Source organism: Denticeps clupeoides, chromosome 5 (genome assembly GCF_900700375.1).
Source record: "Denticeps clupeoides chromosome 5, fDenClu1.1, whole genome shotgun sequence".
NCBI lineage: Eukaryota > Metazoa > Chordata > Actinopteri > Clupeiformes > Denticipitidae > Denticeps > Denticeps clupeoides.
The window spans coordinates 12,524,918-12,543,655 of NC_041711.1; the positions used below are offsets into that span (position 1 = coordinate 12,524,918).

At 43.3% G+C, this 18,738-nt stretch overlaps 1 protein-coding gene across 1 annotated transcript in view; it reads left to right on the forward strand.

The window, feature by feature from the left end:
• Positions 1-18,738, forward strand: part of st14 (ST14 transmembrane serine protease matriptase) — a 30,985-nt gene that overhangs the window by 7,547 nt on the left and 4,700 nt on the right. Inside the window, exons 2-16 of the mRNA XM_028980897.1 lie at positions 3,170-3,317; positions 3,394-3,548; positions 7,871-7,941; positions 8,940-9,109; positions 9,552-9,587; positions 10,426-10,651; positions 12,503-12,636; positions 12,731-12,834; positions 12,992-13,101; positions 14,184-14,314; positions 14,448-14,552; positions 14,799-14,906; positions 15,325-15,438; positions 16,142-16,264; positions 17,140-17,317. Coding sequence (XP_028836730.1) covers positions 3,170-3,317; positions 3,394-3,548; positions 7,871-7,941; positions 8,940-9,109; positions 9,552-9,587; positions 10,426-10,651; positions 12,503-12,636; positions 12,731-12,834; positions 12,992-13,101; positions 14,184-14,314; positions 14,448-14,552; positions 14,799-14,906; positions 15,325-15,438; positions 16,142-16,264; positions 17,140-17,317 — 1,913 coding nt within the window. The remainder of the gene's footprint in view (positions 1-3,169; positions 3,318-3,393; positions 3,549-7,870; positions 7,942-8,939; positions 9,110-9,551; positions 9,588-10,425; positions 10,652-12,502; positions 12,637-12,730; positions 12,835-12,991; positions 13,102-14,183; positions 14,315-14,447; positions 14,553-14,798; positions 14,907-15,324; positions 15,439-16,141; positions 16,265-17,139; positions 17,318-18,738) is intronic.

The following is an 18,738-nucleotide window of genomic DNA, read 5'->3' on the forward strand; positions in this document are numbered from 1 at the left end:
GCACTTCTATACCGATCTTTAGCGGGCCGGATTAAAAAGAGCAACGGGCCCCGTGATATCGAGCAAACTCGAAGGCTTAAACATGTATGCTGCTATAAAGCATCGATTGACCACAAAATAACATACATCCAATGTTTCTAACCGGAAAAATCTAATACGGAGACCATTATTTAACAAGATTCAGCCATTTGGCTTTCAGATGCATGCGCACACACACACACACACACCCGCACAGACACGTGGTCTCCGGAACAATGCGCCGTTGCCTTTTCCCAGTACCTTGAGGCCACTTCTGCTTGTCTGGCAGCTCTGACAAAAGCAGCACATTGTCATTTTTATTGTAATCGGCGTGTTTGTGCATCCAGTATCTCCGTGTCACACCAGTTGCACATGATCAAGCCCCTTTGTGGCCGACTGGTGGCTGACTGGTGATTAAAAACTGTGACTGGATGCTGTCTGGGCAGCTTTTTATATTGTTGGTTTTATTTTTTTGCCTTCATGCTCTCGCTCTTAGGACAAAGGATCACTTTAAGCCTTAAGTGCTTCTTCGGTCCAAGTGAAGCAGTTTATTTTTATTTAAGCCTTGGTCATTGTATCAGTCATTTTTTTTATTTCTGTGTTGTACGTACACATGTGCCGTGTCTTGAGAATAAAAAAAAAATGTAACAAATGAGGACCACAGTGGAGCTGACTGCTGAATCCCTCGTCTGCTGCACCGACTGGGGCTTTGAAATGAGGAGCGCGTCAAGGTTTTATTGGGGCTGTGATCGGGGGGCGGAGACTGATCGAAACCAGCCTCCGGATCCTTCCTTGCCAAGCGATGAATGACCCTTCATCCTTAGCAATTCGCCCTCTGTCCAGGGCTCATGATTGCTGTTAAGACATTTCTAATTAGCCAGACTTGCATGCAAGGCTCTAGTCTGTGCGGCGAAACAGGCTTTAATTGGGATGAGTTATCATCCGGACGCGCCGTAATTGAGCCCCAATCTTTAAGTGGGCGCGGTGGTGGAGGGGCTGGAGAGGGGTTTTTGCAGAGCGTATGACAAATTGATTTAATACCACAGCGATTCTCCGTCCCTAATGATTCCCTCCGATGGTTTTCCTCTTGGGCCACAGGCTCACAAAGCAATTGTGTGACGTGATTACTAAGCACTCGCTAATCTGACTTTACACTGTTTGTGTGTGTGTTTGAGGAAACCTTGGACTGGTTGTAGATCATTCCTGTCCTATAGGCCACTCCGGTCTTGTCACTGGATCACTATGTGAGTTATTGCTGAGTGGGGATGGTTAGGCGTGAGCTTTCAGATGAGCAACACCACAATGCAACGAAAAGCAAGCATTTTTTACACCTGGACCGCTTCAAGAATGTCTAGGAAATGTTATGGCACCTTCTGTTTGCTTATATTATTAAAACACATTTTTGACACTGACCATGTCATATCAAATGTATACAGTATATGTCAGTATATAGTGATAGCACTAGATTTTTAAATTACATACACTATGAAACTTTTTGTATCAACACAATGGCAACATGAACTAGAACGTGGACCTGAAGTCATTTTTTTTCTCATTTGGATTAATGCGCTTTAAGGAGAATATAGCTAAGAGGTCTCTATCGAACTGTTCTGATAAAAGTACATTGAATGAAATGATGTTAGTTAATGTAATATGTAAGTGATAAATCTCTGGAGGAGCCGGAGTTCCAGGAAGCCTGGTCTGTCATAAACAGATGGCGTGTTTATCCACTACAGTTGGGAAAACTGGTTTGGCTGCTTACAAGGAAACGTTGCAAGCATGTGTGAACTTGTTTCTGTGCAAAACTCCAGTGATCCCACCAACTGCACAGTTCGCACCAAGATAACTGAAGGCAGGTAATATGGCCAGACAGAACCAGAAATACCCAAGAACCTCCTGAGGACCATTAGTCTGCCCTTTAGTACCATTAGTCTGCCCTTTCTGGCCACATCTCTTATATAAACAACTCAGGTGCTGGTTGGACTTTTCTAGAAACTGGATGTTTTCCCAACCAGGACACCGCAGCATTGTACCACAGGCCTTCTTTTAAACGGATTCTAATTACTTAATTTGAATCCAAGGGAAATGTGTTAGATGCAACCATCCACCATTCTGGGCTTAAAATTCTGATTATTTCTTCTCTCCAAGGTAAAAAACAAGCCTTCACGGTTAGAAAGTAATTTGAACTGTTGGAACGGAATATTGTATGAATGATTTACCTAATAAATGACTTGGTTATAGAGATTCGCCTCTGCAGGACAGCTGAGCTGTGATGGTGGCGGGGAAGATGACACAGGAGTTGATGCCGCTGGGAGGCAAAATGTTTATGAAATAATATTTCTACAAAAACTTACACACAAACGTTATATATGCAATGTTTAAGTGTGTGTGTGTGTGTGTGTATATATATATATATATATGTATATACACACAAGTCCAACTTCTCTCAGTCACTATTCAATTCTGTCCCAACTGAAAACTTTTACGTGAACAGTCAATCTTAACATAAACTTTTCCAACAGTTCCTAATAATCAAATTGGCCACTCATGTAACAAGCTATCATGGTGGCTGGACATGGCGAAGACGGAGGACTCATATGTACAACGTAATGAGACAGGGGTTTTATTACATGGAGCACGAGGCGGGAAACATCACCAAAGAACGACCCAACCGCGAACAGGAACGAACAGGGCAGCTTTATACAGGCAGACACAGGCGAGCAGAATCAGGCAATGTAATAACACAGGGCAAATACGAAACTCCGGTCCAAACCCCAGATTCGGAGTAGCCCCTTTCTGGACCAGACATAAGCTAATATGCACTTTAAAAACATTTCCAATACATACTCACATTAATTTATAACTAATTTTACACAGTTACCAATCCCCCTCTGACCAAACACCAAATCCTTAAATGGCTGTCCAGAGTGCTTATACTGGTAACAGGCGATCACTCTGCCTGTTTTATAGGTGCTTGGAGATCAAATATTTGTTTTTAAATATTGAGCGTTAATATTGGCCAGTGCTTGGGTTGTAAGAACATACTCTTCATCTTACATGATGAAGGCCTAAGTACTAGGCCTCTGGAAGTGAAGGTGACTTTTTGAGGCCAAGGGACTTCATGTCCTTGACTTTTTTTTTTTGTTTCAAGGGGTCCAATGGACAACCTGAAAATGTGACCTTCCTGGGCAACCAAGAGAAAAAGCCATCGCAGAAAAAGGCAGTGCTGGTAGTAGCCGTCATCCTTGCTGTCTTGGTGTTGGGGGCCATCATTGCAGTGCTGGTGTGGCGTTTTGCAGGTGAGAACCTCATCCACTAATTCATGGTTGTATGTTCTCTTTCTTTACAACTGATTCATTTGTTTTCTAACCCTAGCTAAACCTGAGAAGCAGACGAGCACCGTGAAGCCTCAGGCGGGCGTACGGATCTTTAGCGGGCGCATGATGCTTCCTGATATCCAATATGACAAGGCCCTGGAGAACCCTACAAGTGTGGAGTTCACAGATATGGCAGCTCCCCTGGAGAGCATTGTAAGTATCACAGACCCTCAGGTGGGATGAAAGTTGAGAGGAATCAGTTCAGAATTTATTTCTCTTCATACAGTACTGATAAAAGGGCTTTTTGAATATTTCCTTAGACATTAGAGATGTAAGGGCAGGGCAAGGTGTGGGTGTGCTGGTGTCATCAATATTGATTCCAGTCTATTACAGGGCCTGGGGGGGGTCAGTCAGTCCATACCATTCATTAGATAGCTCCAACCATCAAAATGATGGATTATCTGCATGTTGGTAATAGGCGTGGTCCTGAGATCACATGTGTGAATTATTAGGAAAATGGAGTGGAAGGGAGGGAAATGGAGGAGGACTGGATGAGATGGACATTGCATTACACCTGCGCTACCCTGTAAAATATCATAAAACATGCCCTATCTTGTGTAGTGTCAGGAAAAAAAGTGATTCCTCAGAAATTTCTTCAGCGTTTTTAATTGCTCCAGTGTTATAGTTGTCAAGCGTGTGGGTGACCACAAAATAAAATTATACTTCATTCCCACACCTCTCAGTTATGTGCAATACTGTGGTCTATAGCAGTCGGAAAAGCATTTCACTGCATATCATACCGTGTATGACTGTGTATGTGACAAATAAAATTAGAATTTAAAATTAACGATATTCAGACTGGCCTTCAGATCAGACTTTAGTCTAGTAAATCATAAAATAATCCCTGCATCAGTGAAATTATTACCCTTGCATCTCACCCATCTATCCATCTATTTTGTCTAATCAAATATGTTGTGATGCTGTAACTAGGAGGGTATTACATATGGGTTTCATTGTATTCTATTCGGAATATGAAAGTCTTTGCCTTTTTTCTCCCATAGAATGAATGGTCAATAAGGTATTTTCAACCAATGACACTGACACTGAGACTTTTCAGCATTTGCTTCCTCAGTGCTCATGAATGAGAAGTGAGGTTTTCTGAAACGTGTCGATGACGCCACAAGACCATGTTCCCACTTGGTTTCTTATCTTGTTTTGTTGCTGAAATTTCATGCAGTTGAAGGTCATTTTACCTATTTTCTCACTTGTCATTTACTCCATCTCTGCCTCCCTCAGAAGAGGCAGGAGTTTCCGAGCCCATGCTGCAGATAGTCACAGACTGCAGGGATGCCAGGCTGCCCTTCAGAGACGTTCGAATTTCATTACAACTGTTCAGTGATTGGCTATTCTTATACAATGCAGATGGCACTTTGTACACATGCAAGCACACTCTCTCACACACACATTCACACACACACAAACAGAGTCATTATCTTCTCCAGACACTGTGACAACAAACACTGTTATCTCCCGTCTTTCTAATGGGCTCATCCTGGTTGTACATGTTTGATGTAGTTCAGAGCCATCTGCGGCTGACACTTTATCTTGTGAGGGGATTTCAGGATGAAAATCTCCCTAAGTCACTACAAACACACACTCTGCATGGGACTTTGGGGTGGCGGGGGTGTACGTTTATGCCCGGCTAAAGGTGGATGTTCTTCAAAGTCACAAGCTGCTTTGAGATGCCTGGAGTAATTGGTGTACCACTTGCTTTGCAATAGTTTTGACATGTTTGACATGTTCATGCTTTATGATTCACCACTGAGAAAGCAGTGATTTTATTTTCTGGTCCATACATGCAGTGTGCAAAACCATTATGCATCACTGCATAAAGTCCTCATTTGGTCTATTTTAGAAAAGCTTGAGATGGAGATTTATTTGCATTTTTTTGCCAGAACCTCTTGTTTGCCTGTTGCTTGGCTGATATAATCAGTTTTGTGTGTTTTGATTCTGTTTTTGGGGGTCAGATTTTTGCTCTGGCCTCCTGACTACGTTGTATGCTGGGTTCTGGATATGATTTGTCTGCTAATTGTACATTTTTTATAGTTGCCGTCCACACTAAAAAGAAACAGACTGAACCATTCAGGTAGGGTGTGAAGCACGATTATCCTCTTGGATAATCCCCTTTCTCACTTTAGGATCGGGGATATGGTTACATCTTCAGTATAGGGGTCAGGGTGGTGCTCATGTACTGATGAGGCAACCAGATCCAGCTTTAGTTCATCAGATAGAATGTTAACGACACCAGAGCACACGAGAATTCCTCCGGGGCCGAACAGTGAGTGGAGAGCGGAGAGAGCACCAGAAGGGCTGACACGACTCTGTCTCCTGACTGCTGCTCTTCTGCTCTCTTTTTGCCTCATTTGTCTTCCTGTTTTGCATTTTGTCACTTGTTCTATATATGAACCCCCTCGTGACTGCGGCTTTATTTTCCTGTTCCCCTTACCTACCTACCTACCTTTGTTGTGCAAGTAGCCATCCTCCTGGGGGGCTTTACCCAGCAGAAGGGGGACAAACTCCCCTGTGCCCCACTCTTTGGAGGCTGTGCTGATGCATACCGTGGTCTCTGACTTACCGCAGGCTTGGGGCATGGGTCTGAGTTTATTTTTTTTTTCCTTCTTTCTGTTCCTCACAGTTGGAAGGCATCTGTTTTCTTCTCAATACTTCTCCTCCTTCCTCGATAGATAGCAGCAGAATGGGACCGCAAGCTCTTTTTACCTTGATTCATTGTTTCCACATTTCAACTATCATTACAGGCTCATACACGACCCAGTCTCTCTCTCTCAAACACACACACAGTACAGGCCAAAAGTGTGGACACACCTTCTCATTCAATGTGTTTTCTTTATTTTCATGACCTTTTACATTGGTAGATTCTCACTGAAGGCATCAAAACTATGAGTGTGTGTGTGTGTGTGTGTGTGTGTGTGTGTGTGTGTGTGTGTGTGTGTGTGTGTGTGTGTGTGTGTGTGTGTGTGTGTGTGTGTGTGTGTATATATATATATATATATATATATAGCAGGATTGCCACTGACATTTCACAAATGGAAAAACAACAAATAATGGCTGTCTAGAGAGCAGAGCAGTGGTTATAATAGCTATAATTCCCCATGGAATGACTCATATTTAGTTTTGTTCTAATATTTAACATGGGGCAGTGAATGAAACTCAATTTTTCTTTTTCCAATTTCTTGTCTTTTTTTTTTCCCCTTTCCGGTCAATTACCAGTGGAAAAAAACAAGAAAAGGCCTACACAGCAGCCAATCAGGAAATAGCAGCATCTGAGCAAAACGCAACACAACAACCAATAAAAACGTATCCGAGAATTCTTCACATCATTCTGCTACTTGTAATGAAACGTCAACGATCAAACAATCCAAACATCACTTCAAGTGCAGACCAAGTCATGTTTTATTTTAATGTTTTAGCAAATTCACAATTTGTTACAACAAATGACAACTTGACTACTGTAAGAGAACGTCATACAGATAATTAGCATCAGTTTTTCAATGCTGAGTGTCTGTAGCCTAAACTTTTACAGCCTGCAGCCTGAGAGCATGTGGTAGTAAGTAGGATAGCCTGTACAGTGCATCCAGAATGTATTCATACTGGATCAGTTTTTTCACATTTGTTACAGCCTTATTCCAAAATAATTAAATGAATTCCTCAGAATTCTACACACAACATCCCATAATGACAACGTGAAAAAAAGTTTAGGCAAATTTATTAAAAAATAAAAAACTGAAAAATCACGTACATAAGTTGGACCTTACAATTCAGAATATTGTGGCCAACTGTGCTTAAAAATGTCTTATTATGTTTTTTCAATACCTTTTCCACCTCTGAGTAGAAGAACTACCTGCACTAACATGTACTTCATATCCAGTGGTCGTAGCGCCCCTTTTCCTCAGATGGGTTGTATGCCGACCTTGTCACTTTGGCTTTTGCGCCCCATGTAGTCCTGTTTGCACTACTGTCGTGTTGTAGTGTTGCATGTTGCGCTATGATCCTGGAGGAACGTCGCCTCGTTTCAGTGTGATAAAAAACGACTTGCCTAAAAGTAACTAGACACTAAACACTAATATAAGATTACTGGCTGTATACAAATCTGTTTCTTTCATAAGTGTTAAGATAAAATACACAGATTTTGTCTTCATACGTTAAAGATTACGGTTTAACCACACCCACTTCATATTCTGAGAACAGCATTTGTGATAGAGTAGTTTGATGCATTGTGATAAAACATTCCTGATGTAAATTATTAAAAGTTTGTGAGATTATTATTATTTTTTGCTTGTTTCATACCAGAGCAGTAAAGGCGTAGAAAAATCTAATCTCCTGCTGATGCTTAAAAAAAAAAAAAAAAAGCACATTGTCTCTCAAAATCTATATGTGCATGTTTTTCTTGTTGTTAACCTGCCAACATATCTGTGTATCAATGTTCATGTATTATTTATTTCTTATCCCTTTTTCAGATGCAGAAGACGTATTGTGAGGATCCTATTTTCTGCAAATACTTCACAAAGTCTGTAATTTCTGCTTTTAGGTAAGAAATGTGAACTTTGAGGTGCTTTTGTTGAATCAACAGATCAGCTTCTCACATTTTGGCTGAGCCCTGGACTCCTGGGGTCAAGAGTTCCAAAGTGTTGGCATTAGAGATCCTCGTTATGAATTGCTGGGTGGTTTGTGAGTCTTTTGCCAATCGTTTCAGTCTGAAGATGGTTCTTCAGCCGCTGAGTGTTTGTGTGCTGTAAACCTGGATGAGTTAATTTTACTTTTTAAATGTGATCATTTAAATGTAAGTAATATACAATGAACCACGGGTGAGTCCCTGCACCCAGTGTCCTGGGATGGGCTCTGGCAGTGGTGGCCTAGCGGTTAAGGAAGCGGCCCCATATTCAGAAAGTTTCCGGTATGAATCCCGATCCGCCATGGTGCCACTGAACAAAGCAGCGTCCCCACACACTGCTCGCCGGGCCCTGTCATGGCTGCCCACTGATCAAGGGTGATTGGTTAAGATTTCACTGTGTGCACCATGTGCTGTGCTGCTGTGTATCACAATGACAATCACTTCAGTTTTTTTTTTTATATTAGGAATGAGCTGTAATTGTATAATGAAAACTTGAATTTCTTTTATTTATTTATTTTTAGGTCCAATAGACTGTATTTAGGTCCAATACAAGCACTTTTGTACTTTGTGCTTTTCCATTTAGAACAATTTTGTTTATTACAGATATGTTCTCCAAATTCATTATGGTTAAAACAGTGTTCCCATTCAATTTCCACCTTAAATTAACACTGGCCAGAGTTCATATGAATCCACACCCAAGTCCAAGTCCACACCCAATTAGATTTTAGCAAGAGAGCAAGGACATGTTCCTTAAAGTTCCAGAGCTGCCAAAAACACAAGAAAACATTTTTTGGGATTAATTTAAGTTGTCCCCACTAAATTAATTTTAAACAATACATTTTCCTTCATCATTGTTGGTAGTTTGTCCAGAGTTATTTATTTATTTATTTAAAAACTCTTTTTTTATTTCCCAGTGAAGGTTTAGTGGCCTACCACTGGACCCAATTTGACATCCCAGTGGAGAACCTAAGTGACCTGCCAATGCTGACAGAAGATCGGATCAGAAAGCACCTGCATGGAAACCTGAGAGCAGCAGGACAAAACAGTCCGGAGGGGTTCACCATCTCAGATATGAGCGCTTCACGTGAGATTCTCGATATTTTTTCTTGTTTGTTGTAGGATCAACATATGGACCAGGATTAACATACACTACATACCTATTCATTTTACTATCGACTTCATATACAGTTTTCATTTAAAGTTTGAGACCTTTGCCATGCAACATCACTTCCTCCCTTAATTTACATTTCATTTTTTTCATGGCCACTGTCCAATAATGGCAGGCCCCTGAGTGATTTGGTCCATTTAGAGCGGTGTCTTTATTTATAATGAGATGTCCCTGACAGAGGTGGTCAGATGGCAATTTATGGGTATGTGTTTCTGTGCCAAGGGCGCCAGTGCCAGTCTAGTTGGCAGCCTTGCAGAAAAATTGCTGCTCAAATATATTGTGCCCACACATCATGCTTGCAAGTTTTCTTTTTGATGGCTTATTTTCTCCTTTCTCCCGCTCCCCCTCCCTCCCACAGTCACAGATGCCAGGATGGCAAGAGACCCCAGATCCAGTAAGTAGAAGCGTGTCCCGTCTCGTTCTTGTCACTCTTTTGTTCTCCAGCTGCTTTGCCAGCTGTTCTCCTGCCACTCTTGATTCACTCTTGTCCATGCAGGACTCGCTACCATTCTGCGTTATTTTTGTACAAACAGCTTTTTAAGCATCTGCCGCAGTTTAATTCCTCTCCGCCTCCAGTGCGGACCTTGAGTTTGGGTGTCTGTGGCTTGATATTTATTAGTCATTTATTAGGGAAAAAAGCATCTTGGCACAGACGAAATGATGACAGGCTCGGGATGTGCTCATCAACAGCAGGGAAACCGCCCAGCACTGCAGTTGTAATGCCCCGCGTTTTAATTTGATCAATGGCTTTGGTGTCTTTGTTTGGACTGAAGAAGCACTGACAAATGGGAAAGAAAACAAAGGTTCTTTTTTTTTTTCTGTTTTTCTGTGAGCTCCGCCCTTCTCCTGTGTGGCAAAACCTCCTTAGCTGGTTTGCAGAAGTTTATAGTTTAATATTGTTTAGTAATTAGGTGTTGCATCTTCGTATTATAGAATAAGTAAATGAGACATGGGATCCTCAATACATTTTTTCAGCCAATCTGGCAACATGGTTTCCAATGATAAAACGGAACAGTTAGAGTTCATGATTTATGCATATTTATTGTTTGACAATATTTAAAGTAAACAAGGCAAGTTTGAAATTGTGCATGAGTGGAAAGTTGTCACTGTAAAATGAGAAAATGAACTGAAAAGAGCAATCTGTTGAATCCAGAATCGTTTCTGAATCGAATTGGGAGGCCAAATTTTCTGAACTGTGCACTCCTGACATTTTTATTGTTTCGTTCGCCTAGACGACTGTCTCTTCCATCTGGTGGCTGATTCTACCAACAAGACCTTCGTCTCTCCTGGCTTCCCGAAGTACCCGCTGAAAGCCCGATGTCAGTGGCAGATCCGCTCCCCTCAGGGCACCTCCATTTTGGTCTGGTTCACCTACTTTAACCTGGAGGACGACTGCTCCAACGTTTTTGTGGCCGTCTACGACTCGCTCAGCCCAGACAAATCCCAGGCCATAACCGAGTGAGTGGGGTCTGGGCTACTGATGCTTTCGGGACAATTGACTGATGAGCTAGCAAATTTACAGAGATTGCCACTGTGATTGCCTGTGTAGTGGCATAATGAGGAGCTCATACAATACAAACCATTGTGAGCGTAGTCAAATAAGACCGTAAATAAAATGAACAGTGACTCATGTTGTCAACTCAAATGCATGAAATAACGTGTGTGTGTGTGTGTGTGTGTGTGTGTGTTTTTCCTGGTACGTGTGCGTGCACAGAGGACTGTCGGTAGAGTGATAATAAGATAAGGACTAGCCTCGTTCGCGTTTTTAGTAAAGGGCCACCATCTCCAGCCCTTGTTTAATGTGACGTCTGTGAGGGATCGGCTGAGATAGTTTCCTCAAACTGGGATCAGATTGTTTTCCTAAAAGGTCAAAAGCTGGGAGTGTGGCACTTTGAAATAATAGAAAAAAACAATTTAGCGTGACATTTTGAATCTTCACAGCACTGCACTATCATGGTCTGGCATTTCAGGTAGGGAGCAGTGTGTCACACTTCCAAATAACGGATGACCTGTGTGTGGGACGGCCCCTTTCTGAATAACGCCATCAGGATCAGTCAGGTCTATCTGCAGGTTCTCATTAGGATAATGGATGCCTGAGCTTTGGTTGAACTGTGACAAGGAGGAGATAGAAAAGCTATTTCTACAGCCGATGGGAACAGGGCAGCTCTTCAGATTTCATGAACAGTATCTTGACATTGTCCCAGCAGGTCTGCTTTATAGTCGTTAGCTTCTGAGACCTTTTTGGAGATTGACTTAGGGACTCATACTTTGCTTCAAATCCATCTCTGGCACTCAACCCGGATCTGGGAGTACCCCCCCCACACAAAATGCAGCAAAAAGCCGTAGGCGGCAACTCACGGTCAATTTCAAGCTCCGGAAGCCACCAAAAAAAAAAGAGAGAGAGAGGTAAAAAAAAAAAAAAGCGAATGCGAGCCTGCAGGCCGTGTTCAGCGCATTTAGATCACCGTTCGCCCGTCAACTTTTATCCAAGGTGATGGAAAGTTTTATGAGTGCGGTGCTACGCTAGTTTATAATGACATTACCTGGGTAGATGTATTGCTGAACTTGCTTTGCCATTCACAGTTGCGTGAGTCCGCCGCAGCAGGAACTTGGAGCTAATGTTCTTGTTTGACTTTGAGGCGACACCCGAGCCAGCGAGAGAATTTGTATGGCCAAACTTTTTTTGTCGAAGATGTAGGATGTAATAGTGGTACCCAGAGAGCACGTGGCCCTGCTTGCCGGATTCTCTCCGAGGATTTAAAACATTGTAATGACGTTTCTCTGCACTGAACAGTGACTGTGTGTATGGGGAGGTGGGGTAGTGTGAGTGGATACCCTGACAAGCTGGTTGGCCACTGCACATCTCTATCCCTGCATTCAAATCATTAAATATCATTACCCATTCATTATTCTAATTTACATCGCCTCACGATTTTTATTACACTTGCTGTAGACTGTACTATAAATCTATACACTCTGAGCTACATTTTCAATCTGGCACTAAACACTGCGCTAGGTGAGGTCAAAGGATATTATCTACCCTTTTTGTTGGTGTGCAAGTATTTGTCACCCAGAACATGATGTAAAATGGGAGGAGACACTCAGGGTTAGGTTTCTCGCTCAGGGACACAATGGTAGTAAGTGGGGTTTGAATTTAGGACTTTGTGGTCATTTAAATCGATTTACGATTAATCGATTTTCTGGCAAAAAGCCTAAAGTTTGAAAATAGTACTTTTATCAGCATAAAACCAGATACTCTGCAGGTGTACATTTCATCGGTTTCTCTGCATTGATTTGCGTGTCTCTTAGACAATGTGGCCAGCGGCCGCCGACCAATCCTCTTGAAGTGGTGTCCTCTGGAAACATCATGCTCATCAGCCTAGTCACAGACGGCAAGGTGCAAAAGCCGGGATTCAAGGCCAACTACACAGTCCTCAAAAGCGGTATGAATCGTTCCATCTTCATGAGCACAGAGCAGGTCATCACAAACACGTGCAGCGTTGACACCAATGTTAATTTAAATACATTGTTTTGCAGTAAATACCTGTGGAGGAGTTCTCAGCGCCATGAGTGGCAACATAACTTCCCCTTTGTACCCCAGCTTCTATCCACCATCTGTGGACTGTACTTGGACTGTCCAGGTAAAGGCTTTTGCCCGAAAAACATTGATTGTTCTATTGTTTCTGTTGGACCCAGTTTGTCGTACGACAAACGGACTGATCTTTTTTTAACTTCTACATGCTCAGCTTGTTAAATGTCAGGCTGCTGGTTGAAGCAGAATTGCCTTGTGCTTCCCAGGCTCCTGCAGGCAAGAAAGTGCGCATCAAGTTCACCATGTTCCGTATGAAGGAGCCCAACGTGAATCCTAACGTGTGTCAGAAGGACTATGTGAGGATAATGGGCAAAAAGTAAGTTGGTTGTATAAATTTAACCACGAAGAGGGAAAATTCCAGCACAATAAATCACATGATCTGTAAGGCAATTACTCAGATTTGATCAAATGGCATAAAGCTTCTGCTTCCCGTGTGGAGTGTTAAACTAAACAAAAGCAGTCCTGTCATTTTTATTCTGCTTTTAAATCACTTTCTGGATCAAAGGAATGCAAATGCACCCAACCGGTTGGGGCTGCTTTGCAGAGAGGAGCTTCCTCTGTACCTGAGTCAGAAGTGAAATTGCTTTTTTTTACGTTTTACGTCAGGAAGGAGAACATTATTCCTCGGCTTGGTGTCTTCAGGTCAATAAGTATTGATTCATTTCCAGAGATGCTTCATTGGCTGTTGGTGCTCACTTTTCTTGAGCAAGAATCCTTTAGAATGTTTGAACACAAGCTGCAAAATTTTGCTGCAAAAAAAACCAAAACAAAACAAAAAAAACCACTTTTTTTCAGTGTGGGCCCTCCTGGAATAGAGAACCTCTGACCTCTTACTCAGAAGCAATTCACAAATTCATCCTAGGTAGGGACAAGCCCTAGATATGAAGGGAGACCGACAATGAAGGGATTTTATGGATGATTCTGATGATGCATCTTTCGCACGTCATTTTAAATGATTTGCTCTGGTTGCATTTTCCAGGTGCGCTGAGAGTGAAACTCAGACACAACCAGATGAAATTCTTCATTCACATGGTACCATGTGACACGGTTCACAGTATGAATTTGTCCCTTTATTCGTTTGTTGGCAGCCTAATAATTAAACAAACACATCAAATGAATGAATTCTATATTTTTATGTATAGAATAGGGCATTACCAGAAAGGCCGGTTTGAGGCACAAGTCGACGCCCCTGAGAGAAGTAGTCAAGTCGTGTTATTTTCCCCTCTTTTTCCTGCAATGTAAGGTGGTCGGGCATTTTTACTAAATATTTAGCACTGTGAGCGATCCCTCCCAGCGGATGGAAAGTTATTAAAGACATTGTACAGAAACGTGGTACACGGCACAAAACCCCAAAATTTCTCTGAAAATAGTCTTGAACTGTCTGTCTCTGGTGGGCAGGTATTGTGGTGAGAAAGCCATGCTGGCTCTGTCAAGTGATGCCAACAGTATGGAAATCTACTTTCACTCTGACAAGTCCTACACAGACAAAGGCTTCAAGGCCGAATACAGCATATTCGACCCAGGCAACCGTAGGTGTCCACCCCCATCTGCTCTCCTTTTTTTTTTTTTTTTTTTAAACTCAACTCCTGTGTTTTAATTGTTAATAATGATCATAAAATCAGCACAAAAGTTCCATGCTATTATGCTATTTCCTCCATTCAGCCTGCCCTGGAAAGTTCGCCTGCTCTTCGGGGATCTGCATCCCCAATGAGCTGAAATGCGACGGCTGGAACGACTGCGGGGACATGAGCGATGAGAAGTCATGCCGTAAGTCGCCGGGCTCCCTGCTGTGCCCTACAGCGCTCCACCCTCGCGCTCGCAGCAGCCGTCTATTGTCACAGCGGGCCCTCGCCTCCTCTTCCTGTCCATTTGCACTCCTCCCACTGCCGACAAGCATTCCGCCTGTATGGTTTTATAAAAGCGTGGGGGAGCACATCTAAAATACATTGCATGTGCCGTTCGTCACTCATTATTTCTGTACCGAACGTAATCGTTTGTCTCTGCCCTCGTCAGATTGTGAGGAGGACCAGTTTGCCTGCACTAACGGCTTGTGCAAGCCCCGCTACTGGGTGTGCGACCGCGTCAACGACTGCGGGGACAACAGTGATGAGTTAGAGTGCGGTAAGGGTCACTCGCAATGCAGTCATCTTTCAGCATGAAATAAATGTCCTTGCTCAGGCTTGGGGGCGATGAGATACTCTAATTAGTCTATTGATCTTTGAGGAATATCTGTTTCAAGTGCCTGCTTGCAATGTACACTTCCTTATAAAAAGGAAAAAAAAAAAAACTTATTCTCAAAGAATGACTTTTAAGTGATGAATCAGTGATGAAATACAATCATGTGTATATTTTATATATATATATATATATATATCTTTTTTCTTTGCTGTCTTGTTCACAGTAGCGTTTCTCTAACTCTTTAGCATTCACGGCCATTAGAATCTGGCTATTGACCCCAGACGTGTCCCCTCGGGCAGGAGGTGTCTGTCATGTTTTAATCCTGCATGCCAGGTCTGTCATTTATCTCCTTCTCTGCCAGGCTGCTCAGGTACGGAGGAGAAGTGCGCCGACGGAAGCTGCATCCCTAAAAGCGCGGTGTGCGATGGCAATAAGGACTGTGCAGACGGAAGCGACGAGGTCTCCTGCAGTTCAGGTGAAGCTCACTGAAGGGTGAAGGGTGCACAGAACAAGGGGGCTGCCGCAGTGTCTGAGAAAAGATAACGGTGGTATTTTTGGGGCCTGAGACCACACAGTGTAAAAAACAATAGATTCCAAAATGGAGAAAAATGCTTCTTTCACAACTCCATCCGGACATTCATTAATGGAAATTTTAATGATGACATTGTGGACCCGGATCACACTAAATCAAGCCTGCAGAATTCCCACATTATAACTGCATTGTGTTGGAATAAACGACATGTCATAAATAAGCCGTTGTTGGATACCCACAATTCCACCAATGACATTCAAAGTCCTCTTGAAGTAGCATTAGGTCCACTTCTGTGTCCTTGAAGGGCAACTAATAGGTGTTGATGGGAGAGAAGTTTATAGCCAGGCTCACGGTGTTCCTGTGCGTGGTTAACACTGTCAGGACGTCATACTTCAGGATCCTCAGTGGTGAGCAGGTCCTTCTGAATACTTTAACAAAAACAGCCCCTCAGACGTGTTGCGCTTCTTCTAGAGGACACGCTGAGATAAAGCAGAGTTTTCAGCTGCAACCTGTACACCTCCATCTCTTTATTTCTCGCCAATATTGGCACGGCGCGCTAAGTGACCTTAAAACCAGTCAGAACGCCCCATCGATCCCGGGACCGGCAGCTCCTGGTGTGTCATATTGACCGTCACGCTTTCTACAGGAACCAGCACTGAGTGCACAGAGCTGACCTTCCAGTGCAAGGACGGGAAGTGTGTGAACAAGTTGAACGCGGAGTGTGACGGGATTAAGGACTGTGCTGATGGATCCGATGAGGAGAACTGCGGTGAGTTGGAAAGTTCGAGGATGTGTTTAGTACTTTTCAGCGTCTAACAAGTTGAAGGGTCACTACTGGATGATGGTGGCAGGTGCGGTTTTTAAATGAGGTTGGGAAGGAGGTTGTGGGACATGTGGAGTGTTTTTCTGTTCCAAATTGACCCTCGGAATTGAATGGGGGGGGTCAAGTGCTTTAATCGCAACACATCATCAAAATTCACCAGACTGAATAGACAGAGTTGCGTTTTTAATTTGTTACGCTTGAGGTAACTGTTGGTTTGCTGGTTGGCTGGGCGTTTATCCGTGGTATCGACACCCAGCTTTGGGGGACTGGCAAGCAACATCGAGATCAAGGTTGGGGTCGGGGGGGCCGTACTGAAAAAACGTCTAGTACCTGATTGGCTCCACGTGAATTCAGTGCTCTGTTCATGGTTATTGTGCTTTAAGTTCTTTTTATATTGTCAGATGCTACCTGTCCTCTTAAGAAAAAAAATAAAAGCCACCTTATCAGTTTTGATCGGGATGCCTTTGCATCAGAAACGCTTGAGAAAACAGTCGAGCTGACAGCCTGGGGCACTTTTTTCTGAATTGTTTTCGTTTATTTATATCTTTTTTTTTTTTACTTTAAAACCCTGTTTGACATCTTTCAAGATTCAAACTTCTTTCTCAGCTTCAAGCCTTAAGGGGACTCATTTTTTATTTTATTTTTTTCATCATTTAATGTCTTTTTGGCCTCATTATCATTCCATGTTCACGTTTGGCAGCCGAGACCGTCGAGTCAGACTGACTTGAGTCGTGCTGTTCTTCCTCCTCGCTTTCCCACTTTCACTGATTCATTATCTCTCCCTGCAACGGTTTGCTTCCTACCCCTAACCCCGCGTGCAGACTGCGGGGTGCGGCCGTTCAAGCACAATCGCATCGTGGGCGGCCAGAACGCGGATGTCGGCGAGTGGCCTTGGCAAGTCAGCCTGCACTTCAAGACCCAGGGGTACACGTGCGGCGCCTCCATCATCTCCAAGGTCTGGCTGCTCTGCGCTGCTCACTGCTTCTCCCACTCAACCGAGTGAGTACCGGCTGAACTCTGACCCCTCTTGTGTTTTGGGATCTGCTAACGGCGTTCTCTTTAATTCCGGCTCTGGATGCATCTACTTTGTGTTTTGAGGCTGTCTGTGTCTGCATGTGTTTCGCACCTCTGTATGTTGCAGTTACCCACTCGGCCTGTAGGTGGGGCACATGCCTCGTGTGACGTTAGACATCCTGAGCTGCGCGTTGCCCATGCTCGGAGTCTGTGTGTGCCAGCTCAGGCATATTCTGCCGAGGCATATATATGCACAAACGGAGTCTAATGATTTAGCCGTCAATGTTTATTTTATTAACAATATTTGCCCAAGCAGAGTTATTGCATATGACGTTTTAAATCTTCAGAAATAATAATTAATTTACGTTTCTGCACTGTCAGACATTTCTGCTTCTCTTCGCTGACTGTTCTTACGGTAGGAATCTGCCCTGAAGTGTGAGTGGCTTTCTTTACACTGATCTGTCGGAATCATTGACAAACCACTTACCTGCACCCTATTGGCCAAAATCAATATTTACTGATTGACACCTTAAACCAATTGCATTGGATGTTTAGTGAGACATACCGACAGCTCTAACTGGAATAAAAACAACATGCTCTTAATTCCCGTTAAGTCTCCATATACAAAAAAACTTCATACAACACATCAGCCACAACATTAATACCAGCCCCCAAACATTGCACAGGTCCCCCTTGTTCTACCAAGACAGCGCTTGCCAGTTAAGGCATGGACTCCACATGACCTCTGAATGTGCTACCACAGCGGATGTTTAAAATCCTGACTGTTCTTCCAGAACATCCCACAGATACTCGATTGGATCGAGGGATGTGGGGAATTTGAAGACAAAGTGAACACACTTTCCCCAAACCATCCAGTTTTTACCATGTAACAGGGTGTATTATACTGCTGAAAGAGGCCAGTGCCCTCAGGGATTACTGTTAACATGAAGCAGGAGTATTTAGGTCGGTGATATGTGGCAGAGTAACATTATCTTGAATGCAGGGAACATGATTGTTTTTGTCATTGTGAAACACTGCAGCACAGCTCATAGTGCACACATCGAAATGGGCTATCCGCATTGAGCAGGGGGGGCAGTGTATTTAGGGGCAGTGGCCTAGTGGCTAAGGAAGTGGCCCCGTAATCAGAACGTTGCCGGTTCGAGTCCCGGTCCGAGTTGTGTATCACAGTGACTATTAATTCACTTTCACCACCCCCCCCCCCCCCCCCCCCCCCCCCCCCAATACTGACTGAATCATTCATAGGACACGCTCGTTTTCATAGGACACGCTAGGCTTTGAGGCAGGTGTGGCCTAGCGGTTAAGGAAGTGGCCCCGTAATCAGAAGGTTGCCGGTTCGAATCCCGACCTGCCAAGGTGTCACTGAGGTGCCACTGAGCAAAGCACCG